General features: G+C 43.8%; 1 protein-coding gene across 2 annotated transcripts in view; it reads left to right on the top strand.

Annotated features, from left to right (window-relative positions):
- fam222aa (family with sequence similarity 222 member Aa) overlaps nt 1-12712 on the top strand; it is a 99136-nt gene extending 86424 nt beyond the window's left edge. For both annotated transcript variants that reach the window (XM_074670249.1, XM_074670248.1), the window contains exon 3: nt 5728-12712. In XM_074670249.1, the coding sequence (XP_074526350.1) occupies nt 5728-7202 (1475 nt within the window). In that variant the 3' untranslated portion in view covers nt 7203-12712. The remainder of the gene's footprint in view (nt 1-5727) is intronic.
- The last annotated feature ends 3936 nt before the right edge of the window (nt 12713-16648 follow it).

Genomic DNA, 16648 nt, shown 5'->3' on the forward strand with positions numbered 1-16648 from the left:
TCTATTATTATCATCTCTACCTCTGCGGAGGGGCAGGGAGGGGGTGCTACGTCCAGGGGGTCTGGCCCACAGCCCCTGCTTTGTGTGCCCGATAGTCAATTAGAGGCAGCGCACTGCCGGAGACGAGTGGGATGCAGGGTTAATTGCAGAGGACCAAACAGCTGGCTCTATCAGGGCCCATTGTGTTTGCAGCAGTTGTCACGGCAATTGAGGCCCGGCTGTAATCGCTGACTAATCAGCCCTGTGCCAGATGACACCTCCATTAGCACAAGGCAGGTATTGTTCAGGACGCGGTGCTGCCTCTGGCTTCCCCCCTGCCTGCCTGTCCTTTTACAGCAAGCTAACGGCAGTGGGGAGAGGATGTCATAGACCCTGATCCTATCTGCTGAGAGCTGAACAATAGCTGCAGGTCAAGGGTTTCTCCGTGGAACAATGCTGTTTCAATCTGCCTTCTCCAGGCGGACAGGTCAAACATTTTCCATGTTGAAGGATTCTGGTTTGAAGGATTGGAAACTGTTTTAGCTGTGAATTATTCATTTGAATCACTTCATTATAGTAAGCTCAAAGTGGCCACTAGTGGCAGAATGTGGTATGAGAATGCTGAAAGAGGAGACGTCCTGCTGGTAAAACACAAGTGACGTGAGCTCTCAGCCCAGTCAGTCCTGGAAGATGGCTGTCAGTAATGAGTCTGGTTCTGCTCAAAGTATCTGCCTAACAGGAAGTTTTTCCTTCCTGCTGCTGCCAAGTGCTCACTCTTGACAGTGTTAATGATACTTAACTGTTGTACTGGATTCAGACCCTTTATGTAAACTGTTGTGAGATTTTAAATCTGCACTTTTTAGGGATTTATGTATCCCCTTCCAGAAAGGACCCAGGTGTCATAGCGAGCTGACATTTTAAAAGGCCTGTCAGTCTGTGCAGCAGTTGATGCCCTGTTTTGCTCATACAGCGACCGATTGTTAACTTTGATCTTGAGCTGACCTCGTGTTTTCTTTCAACTTTCTGCTAATCTCTGCTCCTTTTGTTTGTCTGAACCTCATCACTGACCATCGCTGACTGACCGATCTGTTTGTTTGGTCAAAGTCACTGTGTACTCTATGCACTCCGTGTTCTGTGGAAACTTAATTGCAGCTCTACCAAATGGTCCTCTCCCTTCATTTAAACAGCACTTTTTCCCCCCGACACGGTCAGAGTGGATCAAAGTGTGTGTGATAAGTAGGGATAGCAGTTTGCAGGAGTGAGTGAGAAAACGTCGAGGGCTTTTTGATGTGTGGTAGAGCTTTCTCTGCTAATAAGAAGAAACTTCTCCAGCCTCCCCATAATTTTAGAACACTTGGAACACTAATAAATGGGAGCAAGGGCATTTCAGGCAGTTCTCTCCAACTTTTTCCTCTGCTTATTCATTTAAACCTCTAATTAAAATGCATAGCATTCTCATGGTCCTCTGGATTTGGTGCTGCTCTCTCACTCAGCCTCTGACTCCCTATCTCCTCTTCCTTTTTTTCTCCTCCCCTGTTTCTCCCCCTCCCTCCTCCCCCTCCTTTTCCTTTTCCACCTCACCTAACTCCCTGCTCTCATACTCTCTCTGTCTGCTTCTGCTTCTTGTGATCAACACAATTTGACCTCTCACTTGGAAGAAGTGCACAGAATTTAATGGATTTTTTACAGTCTAATCTAACCAGTTCCCTCTTTATTGCTGTTTTGTACCCAGTGGACCTCATCTTTACCAGGCCTCCCCCCACCTCTTCCACCCTCACACCAAGAAAATTAGTTCATCAGAATTCAAAATGTACTGCTAGCTAATTAAAGGAGTGTTAATTGAGTGTTCAGAATTGGGTACCCCCTTCACCAAACACACTCACACACATACACAAAGCGGGCATATACGCACACACATGCAATCACAGTGACAGCACGGGGTACACCAAGGACGTCGCGCTTGGGGAGTTTCATGCCAATCAAAAATGGAGAGAAAGGAGAGTGCCCATCCTCCAAGTGAAATGGGATTTCTAGATCATATCAGGGCCTACTGCGGCTCAGTCCGGCTCCATGCTGCCATGTTATCCTATCCCAGTCTTTGCTATCTCTGTCCGCCCGCTGGAGAGAGTAACAGCGCACAGATAGAGTCTCTCACTGCGTGCATGGTGCTAATGAGGGGTGGCATTTAGAGATGTGCTGCTCTGACACATGGGCATTGTGTGCCAGGCACTGGGTGATTAAGGACGAAGGTCAGCCCATTAATTGCCTCCCTGCCATCTCCGCTCCCTGGCGCGTGATCTCTCAGAACTAATGCATGTGTTTGCCTCGCCTTTTATCTCATCTCCAATGCAGTTCAATCATATGCTTGGTTTGTTTACATTCCTTTCATGTGAAAGTTTTTTTTCCCCTCCTACTTATTGTAAAAGCAGAGCTAGCTAGCCCTGGTTTCCCTGTGCCTGTGCTGATAGCTGTTTGGCGTGCTTGTGAGTGTGCATAGCCTCTCCTGCTCTCAGGAAGGGAAAAAGCATATTCTTCCATCCCCAGGGGAAATAATTAATCCTTACAAGGCTGTCGCATGTCGAAATGAAGCGAGTGTGAAGCATTTAGCCCAGGAGGCATTGCAGGCTGTCGCCCGCACAGGCACCTGTTGTTGTCCCTGCCCTACATTTCATGAGAGAGCGCTGAGCAGAGGATAACAACATGCTCCACTGATGCCAAATGAGACACACAACTGCACATGCAGGTTTGGGTGTGTATGCATTTGTGAGTGTTTTGCCTATTTCTCTATTGTGTTACCATGCTTTTTGTTTGCATGCACAACCACACTGCAGAGTGTGCACAGGTGCAGGAAACCCCCTACCTTATGAGGAGGTGAGGGCTCACACAAAAGAGGCAGTGCTGGCTGCCTCAGAGGCTGTTTATCAGGCGGCACCATCTGTATGCTGCTGCTCAGAGCTGTGATCTACTGCAGCCTGAACCAATAAGTCACAGAGCGCCCGCCTAAAAAGAGACTCTCTCCTTTAACCTCCATGTCCACACTTATAGACTTAGTGCTCTGGAGGAGAGAGATGTGGAGACCCTGCACATCAAACACAGTGTGTATAAGAGTCTGTGTATGAGAGTGAAATTACACCCCGCTTTGTGGCCGTACTTACTGTAATCAAGTTTGCTGTAAAATTTATACCATGGAACTTTTTAAAGAGGAAGCTGGAATCAGAAGCATCCAGATGCTCATTTGCCTCCTCCTCCTCTTCTTCCTTTATGCCTGTGGCTTCTAATAACCGGAAGCCTTTGTGGAGCTGAGATGGGTTTTGTAGGCCTGAAAGGCCTCTAATCCCTGTGGCCTGTGAAGTGTGAAACCCTTTGATGCCAGGTTGGTGTGCCAAAGGCTCTGCCTATTGACAAACAAGGGCCAAGCTGGGAAAAGACGGAGGGAAGAGGGCTTTCTCGTCTCTCTCAGAAGAAATGCAGGCTCAGGCATGGAAAATATGGACTCAGTCAGAGAGAAGGAATAGAATTAGCCACCCTTTAATGAATTTCCTGGCTGTTTTTATAGTTTTTTTCCTCATGTGGCAGTAATTAGGTGGAATGATGGGCAGATTGCAGCTGGGGGCTCATAGGGGCGGCAGGGCACAGGCCCTTGATATGCCTGAAAGCCAAGTATCTTCCCTCATTTAGACCATGTGATGATCAAAGACTGTTTTTTTGCCCTCATGTAAAGAAGATCAGAAAAAATGCTGCCATTCCATTTGCATGTGGATCAGCAATGTGCTTTGAAATGAGCGTGTTTTTCTCTTCTGAGCAAATGAAATAAGTCTTCTGTCAGTTTTTCACTGCTAGTCAGAACATCAAAGCAAATGGCACTGCTGTCACCAGGGAGGCAGAGCTCTGCTTCAGTAAGGTTAGTTAGCTTTAGATAGGCTGGACTGGCTCCATCAGCCTCACGCATTGGGAAGACACCAGGCTCCCTGTGTCTGATTGAAACCGAATTATTACATCCAGACTATTCAACATATTAAAATATTAATTTGACGTATACTGTTACTGATTTTAAACACGTTTGCAGCAGGTTGAAGGATACCGAGCAGAATAGACTGCACTAAATTTGGTGGGGATAGTCACCCTCTGCTCTCTGCTGCTAAATTCCCAATTTATTTCTGTTATGATATGGATCTTGTAGATTTAATCATTTTCACAGTTGGAGACCCAAAGGGTTGTTGAAATGAACTCCCCATGCTATCTGTAATGGGAGCAAAGAAATGAGAATTGTGTCTACTTGGCTGTGGAGTCCTTTTAAAATGATTTTGCAATCGGGAAGGAAATGGAGTGAGTCCTAGTCACAGCCTGCACCCTGCACACTCCTTGGGTTGCCAGGACATTTGCTGACGGCACAGTTATGGCAGTTAATTTTTGTGCGTTTTGTTAGCTTTTGCATAAAAATGTCATTTTTGAAGGGGTTGCAAGTCATTGGTGGCAGCTGATATATTGCTTGTAAATTGAGTTCTTTTCCCAACCCCCTACCCTTTTTGTTACACTGAGCTAAGTAGCCATGAAATTGCCTGAATAATGTCGTTTAAATCCAATCTCACCGCGGCCCCTCACCTCCATACCCAGCCCCCAAACAATGACACATGGTGGGCTTTTTAGAAATTGCCATTTTCCTGTTTGCCACCTCGATTCACAATGGCCAAGCCTTGGCTCATTGAGTGATGGGCAAGCAAGTCTTACTTGCCACATTCACAACCGAATTGAATTTTGGGCGTTGAATTGTTTTTTTATTGCAAACAGTATAGAGCATTTACATTTATATTCAGAGCATCATCTTTACCTACCTTTCTTTGTTCTGTCATGTATTGTCCTGTATGCAAAATAAAGGCATGTTAGAAGAATCCACCTTAATATCAAAATCATTTTTATGATGCTTTTTATTTGTTAGTAAAAAATATATAAAGTAATGAAAAAGATAAACCATTGGCTTTGATTTGTTAAATATCCACCTTTATCAGCTTTATGTTCCCATCTGTAAACAATATATTGGTGGTGTTTTAGATATGTTTTAAGCAAGAGAGGGACCAGAGCAAGTCTTAGACCAGAGAGTGATAGAGTGGTGCTGATATATTTCACCTTTACCAGCTATTACCCACAGATGTTTAATTGCTTTTATTTTTGCAAGGGCCTCTTTCCAAACTGCTGGTTTAGATGAGTGTAGAAAGTCTGTGACCAAGGATAAGATCCAGTCAGTGATATCACATATAAATCTCAAATGTGCCACTGCAATTAAACAAGCTTTTATCCCCTCCCCTTCATCCCTTCTCGCCCAGTATCCAAGGCTAACCCAATTCAATGCTAAAGAGAGTCTGAATTAATTTCACAATGGACTGATTTAACAGCGCCTAAGGTACCAGGCTTCGACAGAATGAGTTTTTAAAAAAGATCCATTTGTCTAGGGATGAACCTTCACAGGAGGGTGTGAAAATGAGACGGAGAGAAAGCACAAATGGAGCAGAGTGATGGAACATAAATGCACGTCAGTCTTGATTTGCAGTTTCCAAACTCTCTGAGTCGTTCTCCTGTTTACATCTGGTTTCAACACTGACATTTTTCCGCTGCTTTAAGTGTAGTCTACCAATGATAGTTGTTCCTTAAATGCTTCTGGTAATTAAACTTAAAGTCTGATAATCTCATCCAACACACATGCCGTCACTAATGTTCATTTCACCCATACTTTTTCTGTTTTTTGTCCTGTAGGTGAGCTGGTGGTGCCTACACATTCCCCACGCTACCCAACTGCGGCAGAACTCGACGCCTATGCGCAGAAGACAGCCAACAGCCCGCTGTCCATCAAGATCTTCCCCACCAACATCAGGGTTCCCCAGCACAAGCACCTTAACCGGACTGTAAACGGATATGATACCACAGGGCAACGCTACAGTCCCTACCCTCATCTCCACACGGGGGGTTACCATGGCCTGCTCGCCATTGTTAAGGCCTCCTCATCATCATCATCTTCATCTACCTTTGTTCCTTCAAAAGGTGTTCTTAAAAACTCAGATGGCAGACGGACTAAGCTCTCTCCAGCCCATATAGCTGTTGCTCCATACCCACCCCCTAGTAGTAGCACTTTAGCCAGTGGCCACGGCCAAATGGTCTACCACACGGGGCCCTCGAAGCCTCCAGAAGGTCCCGGACTATCAGTCCCCCCGAATGTCACTGTAGCTGGCTCAGTGATTCCTGTAACAGGGGGCCGAGGCCTGGCCCTGCCCGCACAGTCCAACCTCCCCTCCATCCAGAGCATCATATACCAGATCAACCAGCATTGCCAGGCCCAAGCTCTGCAACAGGTGTGCCAAGGGGCCGCCACCACTGCTGCACCGTCAAACTCCAGTCCTTCCAAGCAGGGCACAACTATCATGGGGCTTTCTTCAAGCTCTTCAGGGGGAGGCTATGTGGTAGGAATGGCTCCCCAGGCTAACATGGTGTATGCAGGGCCTGGGCTGCCAGCTCAGAGTGCAGAGGCGATGAAGAGTGGGGTGTACGCAGACGGTATGGACTATATCCTTTGGCAGAAGCAGCAGCAGCAGCAACAACATCAACAACAGCAAACACAGCAACAAGCTGTGCTCCGTATGTACAGTGGAGGAAGTGGAGGAGGGGGCGCCATCAGTAAGTCCCCGGAAACTTGTGTCCCAGGTGGAGGGATCATGGCCGCCCAAGTGTCCTCCTCTTCCTCCAGACCATACCACCTGACAGTGAGTGCTGGCGGAGGAGGAGGTGGGATGGACAAAGTCACCTCTTCCCCCTTGAACTGTGTGGGCATGCATGGGAATTTCTCAGTGGGTCAGTACTTTGCCCCACCGTGGAACAGTGTGCTGGTGACTCCCGACAGTGACTGCTACAACCCCCAGGAGCTTCTGGGCACCTCCACAGGAGGTCCAGTAACTGGGCACAGAGAGATGGGCTACCCCCACCACCATCACCACTACCACCACCATCATCACCCTGCCATAGACAGTGGGGGAGGTTTGTGCTGCAGCCTGCCCAGCAAGAGCCTGTGCAACACGTCAGTGCTGAGCAGCAGCCTGCAGTCTCTGGAGTACCTGATCAACGACATCCACCCGCCCTGCATCAAGGAGCAGATGCTTGGCAAAGGCTACGAGACTGTGTCAGTGCCACGTCTGTTAGACCACCAGCATGCACACATCCGCCTCCCAGTTTACAGATAGAGGAGGACGTAGATGCAGAGAATCATGAGAAGAAAATCAAAGTTAAAGAACGGAGATGTTTTTTCTGCGTGGCACTGCTTTAACAAAGTGTGGGAGCTTAGAGAAGAGCAGGTGTTGCTGTGCTGTGTGACCATAGGTGTGATGGTTCCAAGAAGCAGTGGGAATCCCAAATATAATCGGAGGTTGAGGTGCAGTGGGAGAGAAAAGGGATTTCAAGATTCTCCAGATGTTCCATTGTGTGGTTTGCCAATAGGAATTTTGGATTGATTTAATATTTTTTCTTTTGTTTTTTTGTTGTTTTTCTTGCCTGAACATTTTTGATGAGAATCATAGGTTGACATGAAGTGCATACACCACTTGTATCCCCTTCCAAATACTAAGATGAAGCTACTGTGTAGGTTGTCACTGATATGGTCTTTGAAGGGCCGAAGTTTAGGGCTGCTCACGGGATCCAAAACTCTGTAACACAGTTCTCTCACACATAGACAAACACATACACAAATGTACTGATACATGAGGACAAAATATAGGCGGTACTCGGGTGGAAATGTACAAAGATCATAAGGTTGAATTAAAAGGATAGTACAATATTAGTTATTATTGCTGTTTTAATTGATACATAAATTGCACTGCTTGAATCTTGTTAACTTTGAAGTTTGGAATTGGGTAGTTTGGATATGATATATTTAAGAAACTTGAAAAACTTGAACCTATTTTTTGTTGTTTTATATATTTGTAGGTATATTATATGCATCGGCTGCTATGGGGAAAGTGTCTCAAATGCTTTTTATTATAATTTTTTTTTCCAGTTTTGTTTTTATGATTTAATAATTCCTCCTCAAGCTGATGTGCAGTTTCTTATGTCCTGGTGCGAGGCATAGTCGCTGCTTTGGTTCTGTAAGAACCTTGTTTGGAGAGCTCTTTTTTCCTAACCAACACTGGAATCTACAATAAATCTTGAAATACTTATTTAAAAAGAAAATGTTGCAAAAAAAAAAGTAAAAGAAATGTTACAATGAAGAATGTGACTGGGAGGTTATTAACATAACCTTATGTGTATGTTTCTGTGTGTATGTGTCTGAGTGCATGCGCGTGTGGTGTGCATTTTTTTTAGTTTTTATTTTCTTCAAAATCCTCAGACTTTTTTAATTTTAATTGTTTCATTACAAGATTTTATACCACTAAGACTGAAAACGGATTCACTAGTTCCATAAACATCATATCTGAGTAATGTACGGGAGATTCTTTAAAAATCCTGCTCCTTGTTTTTGGAGGTTTTGTTATTCTCCGGAAGCTAGAGTAAGGATCATTTCTCACAGCGCTCCTGTAGTTTCAGTGCTACATCCTGCTTCTGTCTAATGTTGTCATGATGACAGAAAGAGGTGGGAACAAATGGAAGTCCTATTTAATCCTGCAGACAAAAACAAAATGAAAACAATCATGCCCTGTCCTCTGGCATCAGATGAATTGAGACGAGGCTCACTGCTTTTCTCGTCCATTTCAGCCCCTGGTTGGGATTTTATTCAGCTAGGGCCAGTCTTAACTTGATGATTCAGAGCAGTGAAATATTTATTATGACTGTGAGATTCCCTTGAATGTACTGCACTTAAATTACTGCAATGTTTTATTGCCTTGTGGGACTCAAGTGAAAGAGAAAAAATTGGATCAGTGCAGCAGTCCTCTGGTCCTAAATTAGCATTTCTTTTGTCCGTCAAATTTCAATGCTAAATTGAATTTGGTAACTGTAGAGAGAGAGAGAGAGCTGGAGCTTTCTTGTGGGGAAATACTGGCATCAGTCGAGATTTATGAAGTGCAATTATTATGACTGTATTAACATTTTTCTCTGAGCTTACACCAAAAAATGTAAACTACAGTTGTCAATACATTCCCAATGTACCGCATCCCTAATCCCTCTCCTTTTTTGTTTTGAGGTGTAAAATAAATTTCTTTAAGAAGATATTCAGGCCACATTTTGGCTCCGAAGTCTGTCATTATTTTTTAACGTTTGTCCTCTTGAGATCAGGGGAAATTGAACCCATGTTTCAGCAACTCGGTGAGACCCAGAGAGGAGCGTGATGCATGTTGTCAATCATTTACTGCACAGGCCAAACCCAAGTTTTTCTATTTTATCATCCTGTAAATGTTTACATTTTGGACATCCCAAAGATGAGAGTTGCGGAAAAAGGAAAGATTTATTGGTGAAAACAAAGGGACAAAGGTGGAGGCAGGAGATGTGTTTCTGTACCCTGTGTTTTCCATAAATAGAGCTCTGTGAGTCCTCTCTTAATCTAAACTTTAAGCCTTAATTTATGAGCTGTAGGTGTTGGTAGACACCGTTCTGTCTTTGAAGGTTAACAAAGATTTCAGTCAAAAAATACCCGAGCCCCCTTTGACTTAAATTTGCACTGTAAGCCTCCTTAACATTCCAGTGAAAAATTTTCATGTTGTTTCAACAGCTTAATACCCCAGCCACAGTGTGATCCCAGCATATTTTCTGTCTTGTAGAAATATTTTGACAGATTTACAGATACATCCCGTCCCTAAATCCCCTCCGTTTGGCTTCTGCATCCGAGCATTAAACCCTGTCACATGATGTTGAAGTGAAGGGAGACACTTGAGGCACTGGAGTTTCTGGTGTCTGGCCTTTCCCACCAGTGGAGGTCTGAGGCACCAGGCTTTTCCACTAATGGGAATATTGGGTGACGTCTGGCTGCTGGACACTGCCAGTGGATAGAATTTATTCAGGCAGAGGGTTGAAATCGAACCTTCTTCATATAGCAAGGGATTTCCTATTAGGTACAGAGAGGAATCTGACCACATTGAGCTGAGCAAACCGATGACATGAAAGCAGATTTCAAGCAAAGTTCAAATGTTTTGCTGACATGTTTTATCATAAATCAAATTATGGTAATTTAACAATCTTTTCTTTGCATCTGAATTTTCCTCAGTACTGGCTCCAATCTGTCTGTCCCTCTGCTTCTTTACACACATCACTAAGCTCCCTCTGACGGGAAGCATCTCTGCCCCGCGACTCGGGTCCATTCCACAATTCCCGATTTGGACAATGGACGCTTAGCCCCATATTAGGATAATAGAATTAAATTTCAAATAGATTTGTGCCTGAGCTGATCCATGCACAGCTCACTCAGCTGCAGAGGCAGAGTGGCATATGGCACGTCATTATCTAAGCCCCCCCGCCCCCTGTCCGGGGCCAACAGGGTTCAGCAGTGCTTAAACAAACTGAAGGTTAGAACTTGCAGGCTGGCGTTGAAGGGGAGGACAGCAGGGTTTGTAAAAAGAGGAGGGGGGGTAGGTGGGTGGGTTGCTAAATCACAGCCTCCACAGCGTCTCAGAGGGCCTCAGCACCGCACCATGGCGCCTGTGCTCGGAGGCCTGCTTTAAAAGCCAGGCTGTGTTTGATGGAGGGGATTTGTTTTCTGTTGGATTATACATGGTTGCTCCCTGCCTGACTGAGGGGCCCCTTGCAATGTGACAGATCTCTGCAAAAAAAAAAAGACAGAAAGAGGGAGCGAGAGAGATACAGGGAGGGATTTTGGGGTCAGAGAAGCCTCGAAGCATCAGTAATCAGGATAATTGCCATGTTCCTGGTGCTGGTTTCAGCCGCCCCTCCTCAGCTCCGCGGCCTCATATTCATACTCAAGCCCTGAGGAAATCAAATTCCTCACAGAAACCACTCTTTATTCTTGAATTTACTAAGTCCTACAAAGTAACATCTTAATGTGTGATTAAATGTAATAAACTTAAAACAAACCTCAAATGAAGTTTGCCCAGGAAATGATAAATCACACCATCAAAGCTCCATCGGAAGAAGGACACTTAGATCCATAACTTATCTCCAAGGCTTCACGCTATTGACTGTTAACATGTTTTCAAGGGCAATGAGACGCTCACAAGGATGGCCTGAGGGCAAATAGGAGGGGAACTGACTTATGCTGGGTGTAAAAATCCCTTAGTAAAGCCCAACAAGTCCATGTGGACCTTTACCTGGTGCAAAGGTCTGGTCACGTATTGTGAACTTTAAATACGGCTGAGGGGGAAAGAGAGAGGATGGCCCATTCAGAGCGGGGTCAGCTTTTTTCACTCCAACAACACAGAGAAGAGAAGGGAGGGACAGAGAAAATAAAGGCAGCTGCTCGCTCTGCAGAGTCCTGGCGCTACTTCTCTAACCTACAGATGACAAAGGGGGGTGGGCAGAGGGAGGAGATGGGGGAGGGCGTCCCCTCCACGACGCTTTGGTCAAACTCAGTCCTGTCCCCTGGCTGCCCTTGGGCCCCTGGGGCTCTCAAATCAGAGTCCTTCCCAGCATCCCTCCTCAGCGTCTGCAGCAGATAAAGTCCTCTCTGCTTGGCTCCTACCTAGCAAGAAAATACTTTAATCAATAATACAGATGGTCCTAAGGAGGCTTGTAGACTTTACCCAGCAGCCTAAGGGCTGTGTTGCACAATGTCATTTAAAGATTTGCTCTTTGTCAGGCACATTTTAATCTCTTCAGTGGTGTGCATAAAACTGGCAGGTTCACACTTGAGCATCACAGAATCTTGTTTTTACATTTACCAGATAAAGAAAAAAAAAGAAAGGTAAAAATCATCACAGATCAAAAAATAAATCAGGATTTTCTCCTGAAAGGCGCAGCCCCAGAGACCATCTCTAAAAGCTCAGTGCAGCAGGTTGTAATTCCCGGAGCTTACAGCTTTTTATTTCTTCAGATTCACAACCATGTATGTTCAGCTGAAAAAGCTTATGGCCTCCAAATATTCATCTCGTTTACGTGCTGGGTTTATTGCTGTATCCAATCCAAACACAAAAGTCTGGGGATTTTGCTTTTTTTTCTTCCTGTTTCTTTTTTTTCACTGTTTGTGTGGCTCTCAGAATGTTCCTGTGGACAAACAGGGCTGTTTTCCCCCGAATGATCTCAAATGCACCGACGCTGCCAAAGTCTGAGGGTGCTGCAACCTTGAGAAAATCATATATATGGAAATGGGGAATCTATAAAGCATCTCTCTTATTGTTCTCCCTGCAGTGTTGTATTTCTGTTTAAAAAATAATTTTGTCTCCTCAGGATTAAAAAAAATGTAAAGAATACCTTGCTTTTTTGGAAGATGATAATATACGAGTTAGATTTCGACATAAGAAGTCTGAATATAAAAAAAAAAGCTGTAAAATCCTTAAGTTGTGGGGTTTTCAACTTTTGAATGTGCCTACAGCCAAGCATCCCAGTGATTGCTTACCTTCTCCCCCCTCTGCAGTTCTGCAATCTCCCCCTAATCTCCCCTCAACCATCATCTTCAATTTGCTCAAACTGCCACTGTCCTCCCTCATCCCAACAACCACACCAGATATTTTGTCTGTTCCCTGCTTTTGTCAATCTCAGGACTGAAATTTCTTTATTTTGATGTGGATGGTTGGTTTTCATTTGACCTCTCCTCTTATGTATTATTGTTTGACATAAGTAAATAAAGCAGATGACTTCCATGCCTGCCTTGTTGCTATAATCAGCTGTTGTGGCCACTCTTCTGTCTTTTCTTCCTGTTCCCTCCTCCCCTCTCTTTAACAATCATTTTTAAGACGCGGAATGAGACTTTACAGTAATGAAGGTAAGCATATTAGTCTTAGGATGCACTTTGCACATCAGTGCCATATGCCGGCCCCTGCAATCCTGTTGTTCGCTTGACCTTTTTCACCTCTGCAGTGGTATATTGTGACGTTACTAACACCTCACCTGTTACAAGCAATGTGTCCTTCTGTTATTGGAAAACAACCTTACCTTTGTACAATCCCACAGTCGAGGGCAGAGAGAGGGAAGACTGACAGTAACCTTTGATACTGGAAGAATAATTGGCATTTCCCCTGGAGCATGACTTGGAGAAACTGCTCTTAAGCAGAGGCAAAGGCTAAGTCTCTTTACATGCAATTTCCACAAGTGGCAAAGACAAGGTGTCCTTCCTTTAAGCTCGGACTTTCAAGCCATATCTAAAGGGAATATCAGCTTTCCCAAATAGCTCCTTCTGAGATTGCACAGAAAGGAGTGGCTCCTTGACTCACAAAAGTGTTAGCTCAGGGCACTTTTTGGATAGATGTAATCATTAATAACAAGAAAAACTTTAAAGCACTCTTTTAAGCAATTAAAATGCACTTATCGTCTTAGTATAGCCATGCAGGCTGAGCCCATTTGCTTCAAATCAATGCACAACCACTGATTTTTTCCCTCTTCACACAGCTCCAACTCTTCTGCTCCATATAACACATTTACATGAAAAAGACTCAATAACAGCAAACTGTCTCCATTCTTGAGATTAACTCAATCATTTTTGGTCTGTATTCAAATGCCAAGCAATCAAAAGACATTGTGTTCACAGTTATAATGAATTCATTCAGATATTTTGCCAGCACAACATGGTAGAGCACATCCACCACCACCTGAAGATAAGGAACACGTAGACCCAATCTGAATGTTTAACAACACACAGGTAACTCCAAAAACTCAACACTGACGCCTTCACCTCCCTTCTTTTCTCATTCCCCACCTCTCCACCCACCTAAAACATCAGATAAGCCACAGACTGATGAGCCAGCCGCCTCCACCAGAGCGTGTGCTACTGGGAGACTGCACACTGATTTCATCCACGCTCGCTCACACAGAAAAAGAGCTCTGTGGAGCAGAAATGCTTCTCTTATTAGCAAAACTCATTCACCTGCACGCCACATTGAGTCTGTGGCAATTTCACAATAAATCATGAGAGATGCCTACAGAGGCCGGGCAGCAGCAGGCTGACGCTGTGCCGCCGCCGTGCCCTCGCCTGTCAGTTTAGACACTCTGAATCATTTCAGGTTCAGCAGCCTCGTTTCATCTCAGATGAACTGAAAGGTCATCTCACAGGCAACCTCACCAATATGTCTCCAGCTTCTCATCTCCCAGTGCTTCCAGTGATTGCTCGTTCCAGTTAGAAATACCACACCTCAGTCAAATATTTCACTGGGGATTATGGAAGGAGTTTCAAGGAATTTCCTACAGGAGGAAAATTAGCACTGACTTCAAACTGTGAGAAACCTGCTCTGGGAGTCATCTGTTATCTTTTAGCCTAGAGGACCATCAAAGAGAGAGTGGCCATTATGTAAGTTTTCTTTTCTCTTTGTATCAGCTGCTGGACCTCACACAGACAATAAATGTTGCACTTGAAGCCACCAGCCAGTCTGAAGTGTTGTTAAGTGAATAAAGGATGAGTTGTCATCCCACTACCTGCTTGAGACTCATCAGCCTTAACACTTTAAAGTTTAAACGGATGGCCAATAGCTGAACTATTTGTTCTGCCAATATCTAAGCTAGTTACTTTACCTAAGACCTTTGGCGGGAACTGTCAACTTTTCCCCATGTGTGGTAACTAAACGTGGGCCGTTACAACACCCTCCTGTTTGGCTGTCACTCGGTTTGTTGAGACACATTTCATGGCAGTGAGCACACACGCACATGCTGCAAGCAAGTGAGCCATTTTGTTAACAGTTCACACTTCCTGTGCAAAGTGTGCGGTTCCAGAGTTGCTGACAGTGACACTTGCAGGACCGAGCCCTGCCCTACTTAACAGGCTGCAGGGAGGAGGGCAGGCCAAGTTGTCAGCAGCGCTAGGTGCTCACTGCTTAGATAAACCTAGAGGATTAGTGGCCCAGTTAAAGTTGGGGCAAAGAGGATTAGCTTCTTCTCTGAGGTGGTGAGAGATTCCCTGTGTCCTTCAGCGCTGCCCGCTTCACAGAGAGGAGAGAGGAAGAGGAGGTGAGGGGTGAGGCCCAAGTTATCAGGAGTGAGAATCAGCACTGTGACATTTTTGAGAGGAAAAGGAAAGGTGCAGTGTAATGATGAAAGGTGAGAGGAAATGAAGCAGTTCGTAAATTGTTCCCAGCTTGTGGTTTTATTGGGGAGGCAGAAGCCCGTAATTACCGACCAGGTGTTGGAAAGAGGTCAATAAGACCAGGGGTAGAAAAACAGGAAACACATCATAATGCATCCTGCAAAGTAAAACCTTTTATAGTAGTAGTATTCAGTATTTATTCTAATATTTACTGATGTGATTAAAGCGAGTATTCTGCCCTGCAGTAACTGCTTGAAAAGTCACAGCTTACACACTCTGCCTCAACGTGAGCTGCACATGGAGCGTTGCAGAGGATCCAAGGCCTTTGCTGCCACAGGCAGGCCACAGAAGGAACTGCATGAGATAATTTACAGATGAAGAATGAAAATGCTTACAATACCTCTAATGAGTTTTTGAGGATTAGCTTTAAAGGGTCTGATAATGAGTGCACTTTTCAATGAAAAGGAACTGCAAATCTTTTTACACCCGTAAGGTCATCATCATATTTGAAAAAGATTTTATGGATGAAAAAAGTAAACATTGGCTTTATAGTTTAGTATAGTTAATTTAAATATATGTATTAAAAGAAAAGTAGAATGAAAATATATTTATAGTAGAAAACTGTACAGAAGTACATTTTGTAAGAAAAAAAGAAAGAAAAATACCTCATTGTTGTTGAAAACAGTAAAAAAAAGATTCTAAATCCAAAACACTCTTGTCATTTTCTTTTTTTTTTTGAATGCCGACGCCTTTTTTTTTCAATTAATCAAATTGTATATACTTAAAAAAACAGTTTTTTTATTATTATGTGTAAGTCTTCTTGCATTAAAAGGTGCATCTGTCATAAAGTAAAATTTTAGTCATTTCTCGTATAAAATTGCAGGCAGACTACCGTGTGAGTTATAAAACAAATTTAGTATTTATTGTCCTATGCAACAGTGTAAGCACAATATAAAATGTGAAGATATTCCTCTCTATTAAAGCTCTGTAAACTCAGCAAACAATGGCTTGTAACCTTCAACAGCAATGAATCATCAAAGATGAACTTTGGAGTCTATGTGCTCCTAATCAAACACCATCATTCAGCACAATAACACAAAAACATGCATACATGCAGTAGTTGCATATACAAAAAGCTATATAGGGCAAAGAGCCAATTGCAATGAAAACACTGCAGCGAATAGGGGGAAGGCACATAATGGCGAGGCCTGAGAGTTGATTATGCAAATACCCCAGCTGCAAAGGAACAATAACTGTGGAAATTCAAAGACAAACCATAACACGGAGGGCTATTGTCTAGCATTTGCATATTTGCTTGACAACTCTAACCTGCTCATCATGCCCATCTTGTTCAGAACAATGTCTTTGTGTTCATATAATAATGCACACATCACAAATTGTCATAGTGCATTGTTTCAGTTCAAATGAAAGCGTTGCAGCCTCAGCTGGCAGTCCAAGCCTGACACTTTTATAATTTTAAAATTATTAGTTAATACAATGAAGTAAAACATACTTCATAAATACATTCCTTTCCTCTTTTATATACACTGAAGGCCATGACCATTTAAATCATTGTATGTAATA

The sequence above is a fragment of the Halichoeres trimaculatus genome, unplaced genomic scaffold (genome assembly GCF_033239565.1).
Source record: "Halichoeres trimaculatus isolate MK-OKI-2021-1 unplaced genomic scaffold, fHalTri1.1 fHalTri1_scaffold_5, whole genome shotgun sequence".
NCBI classification, from domain to species: Eukaryota; Metazoa; Chordata; class Actinopteri; order Labriformes; family Labridae; genus Halichoeres; species Halichoeres trimaculatus.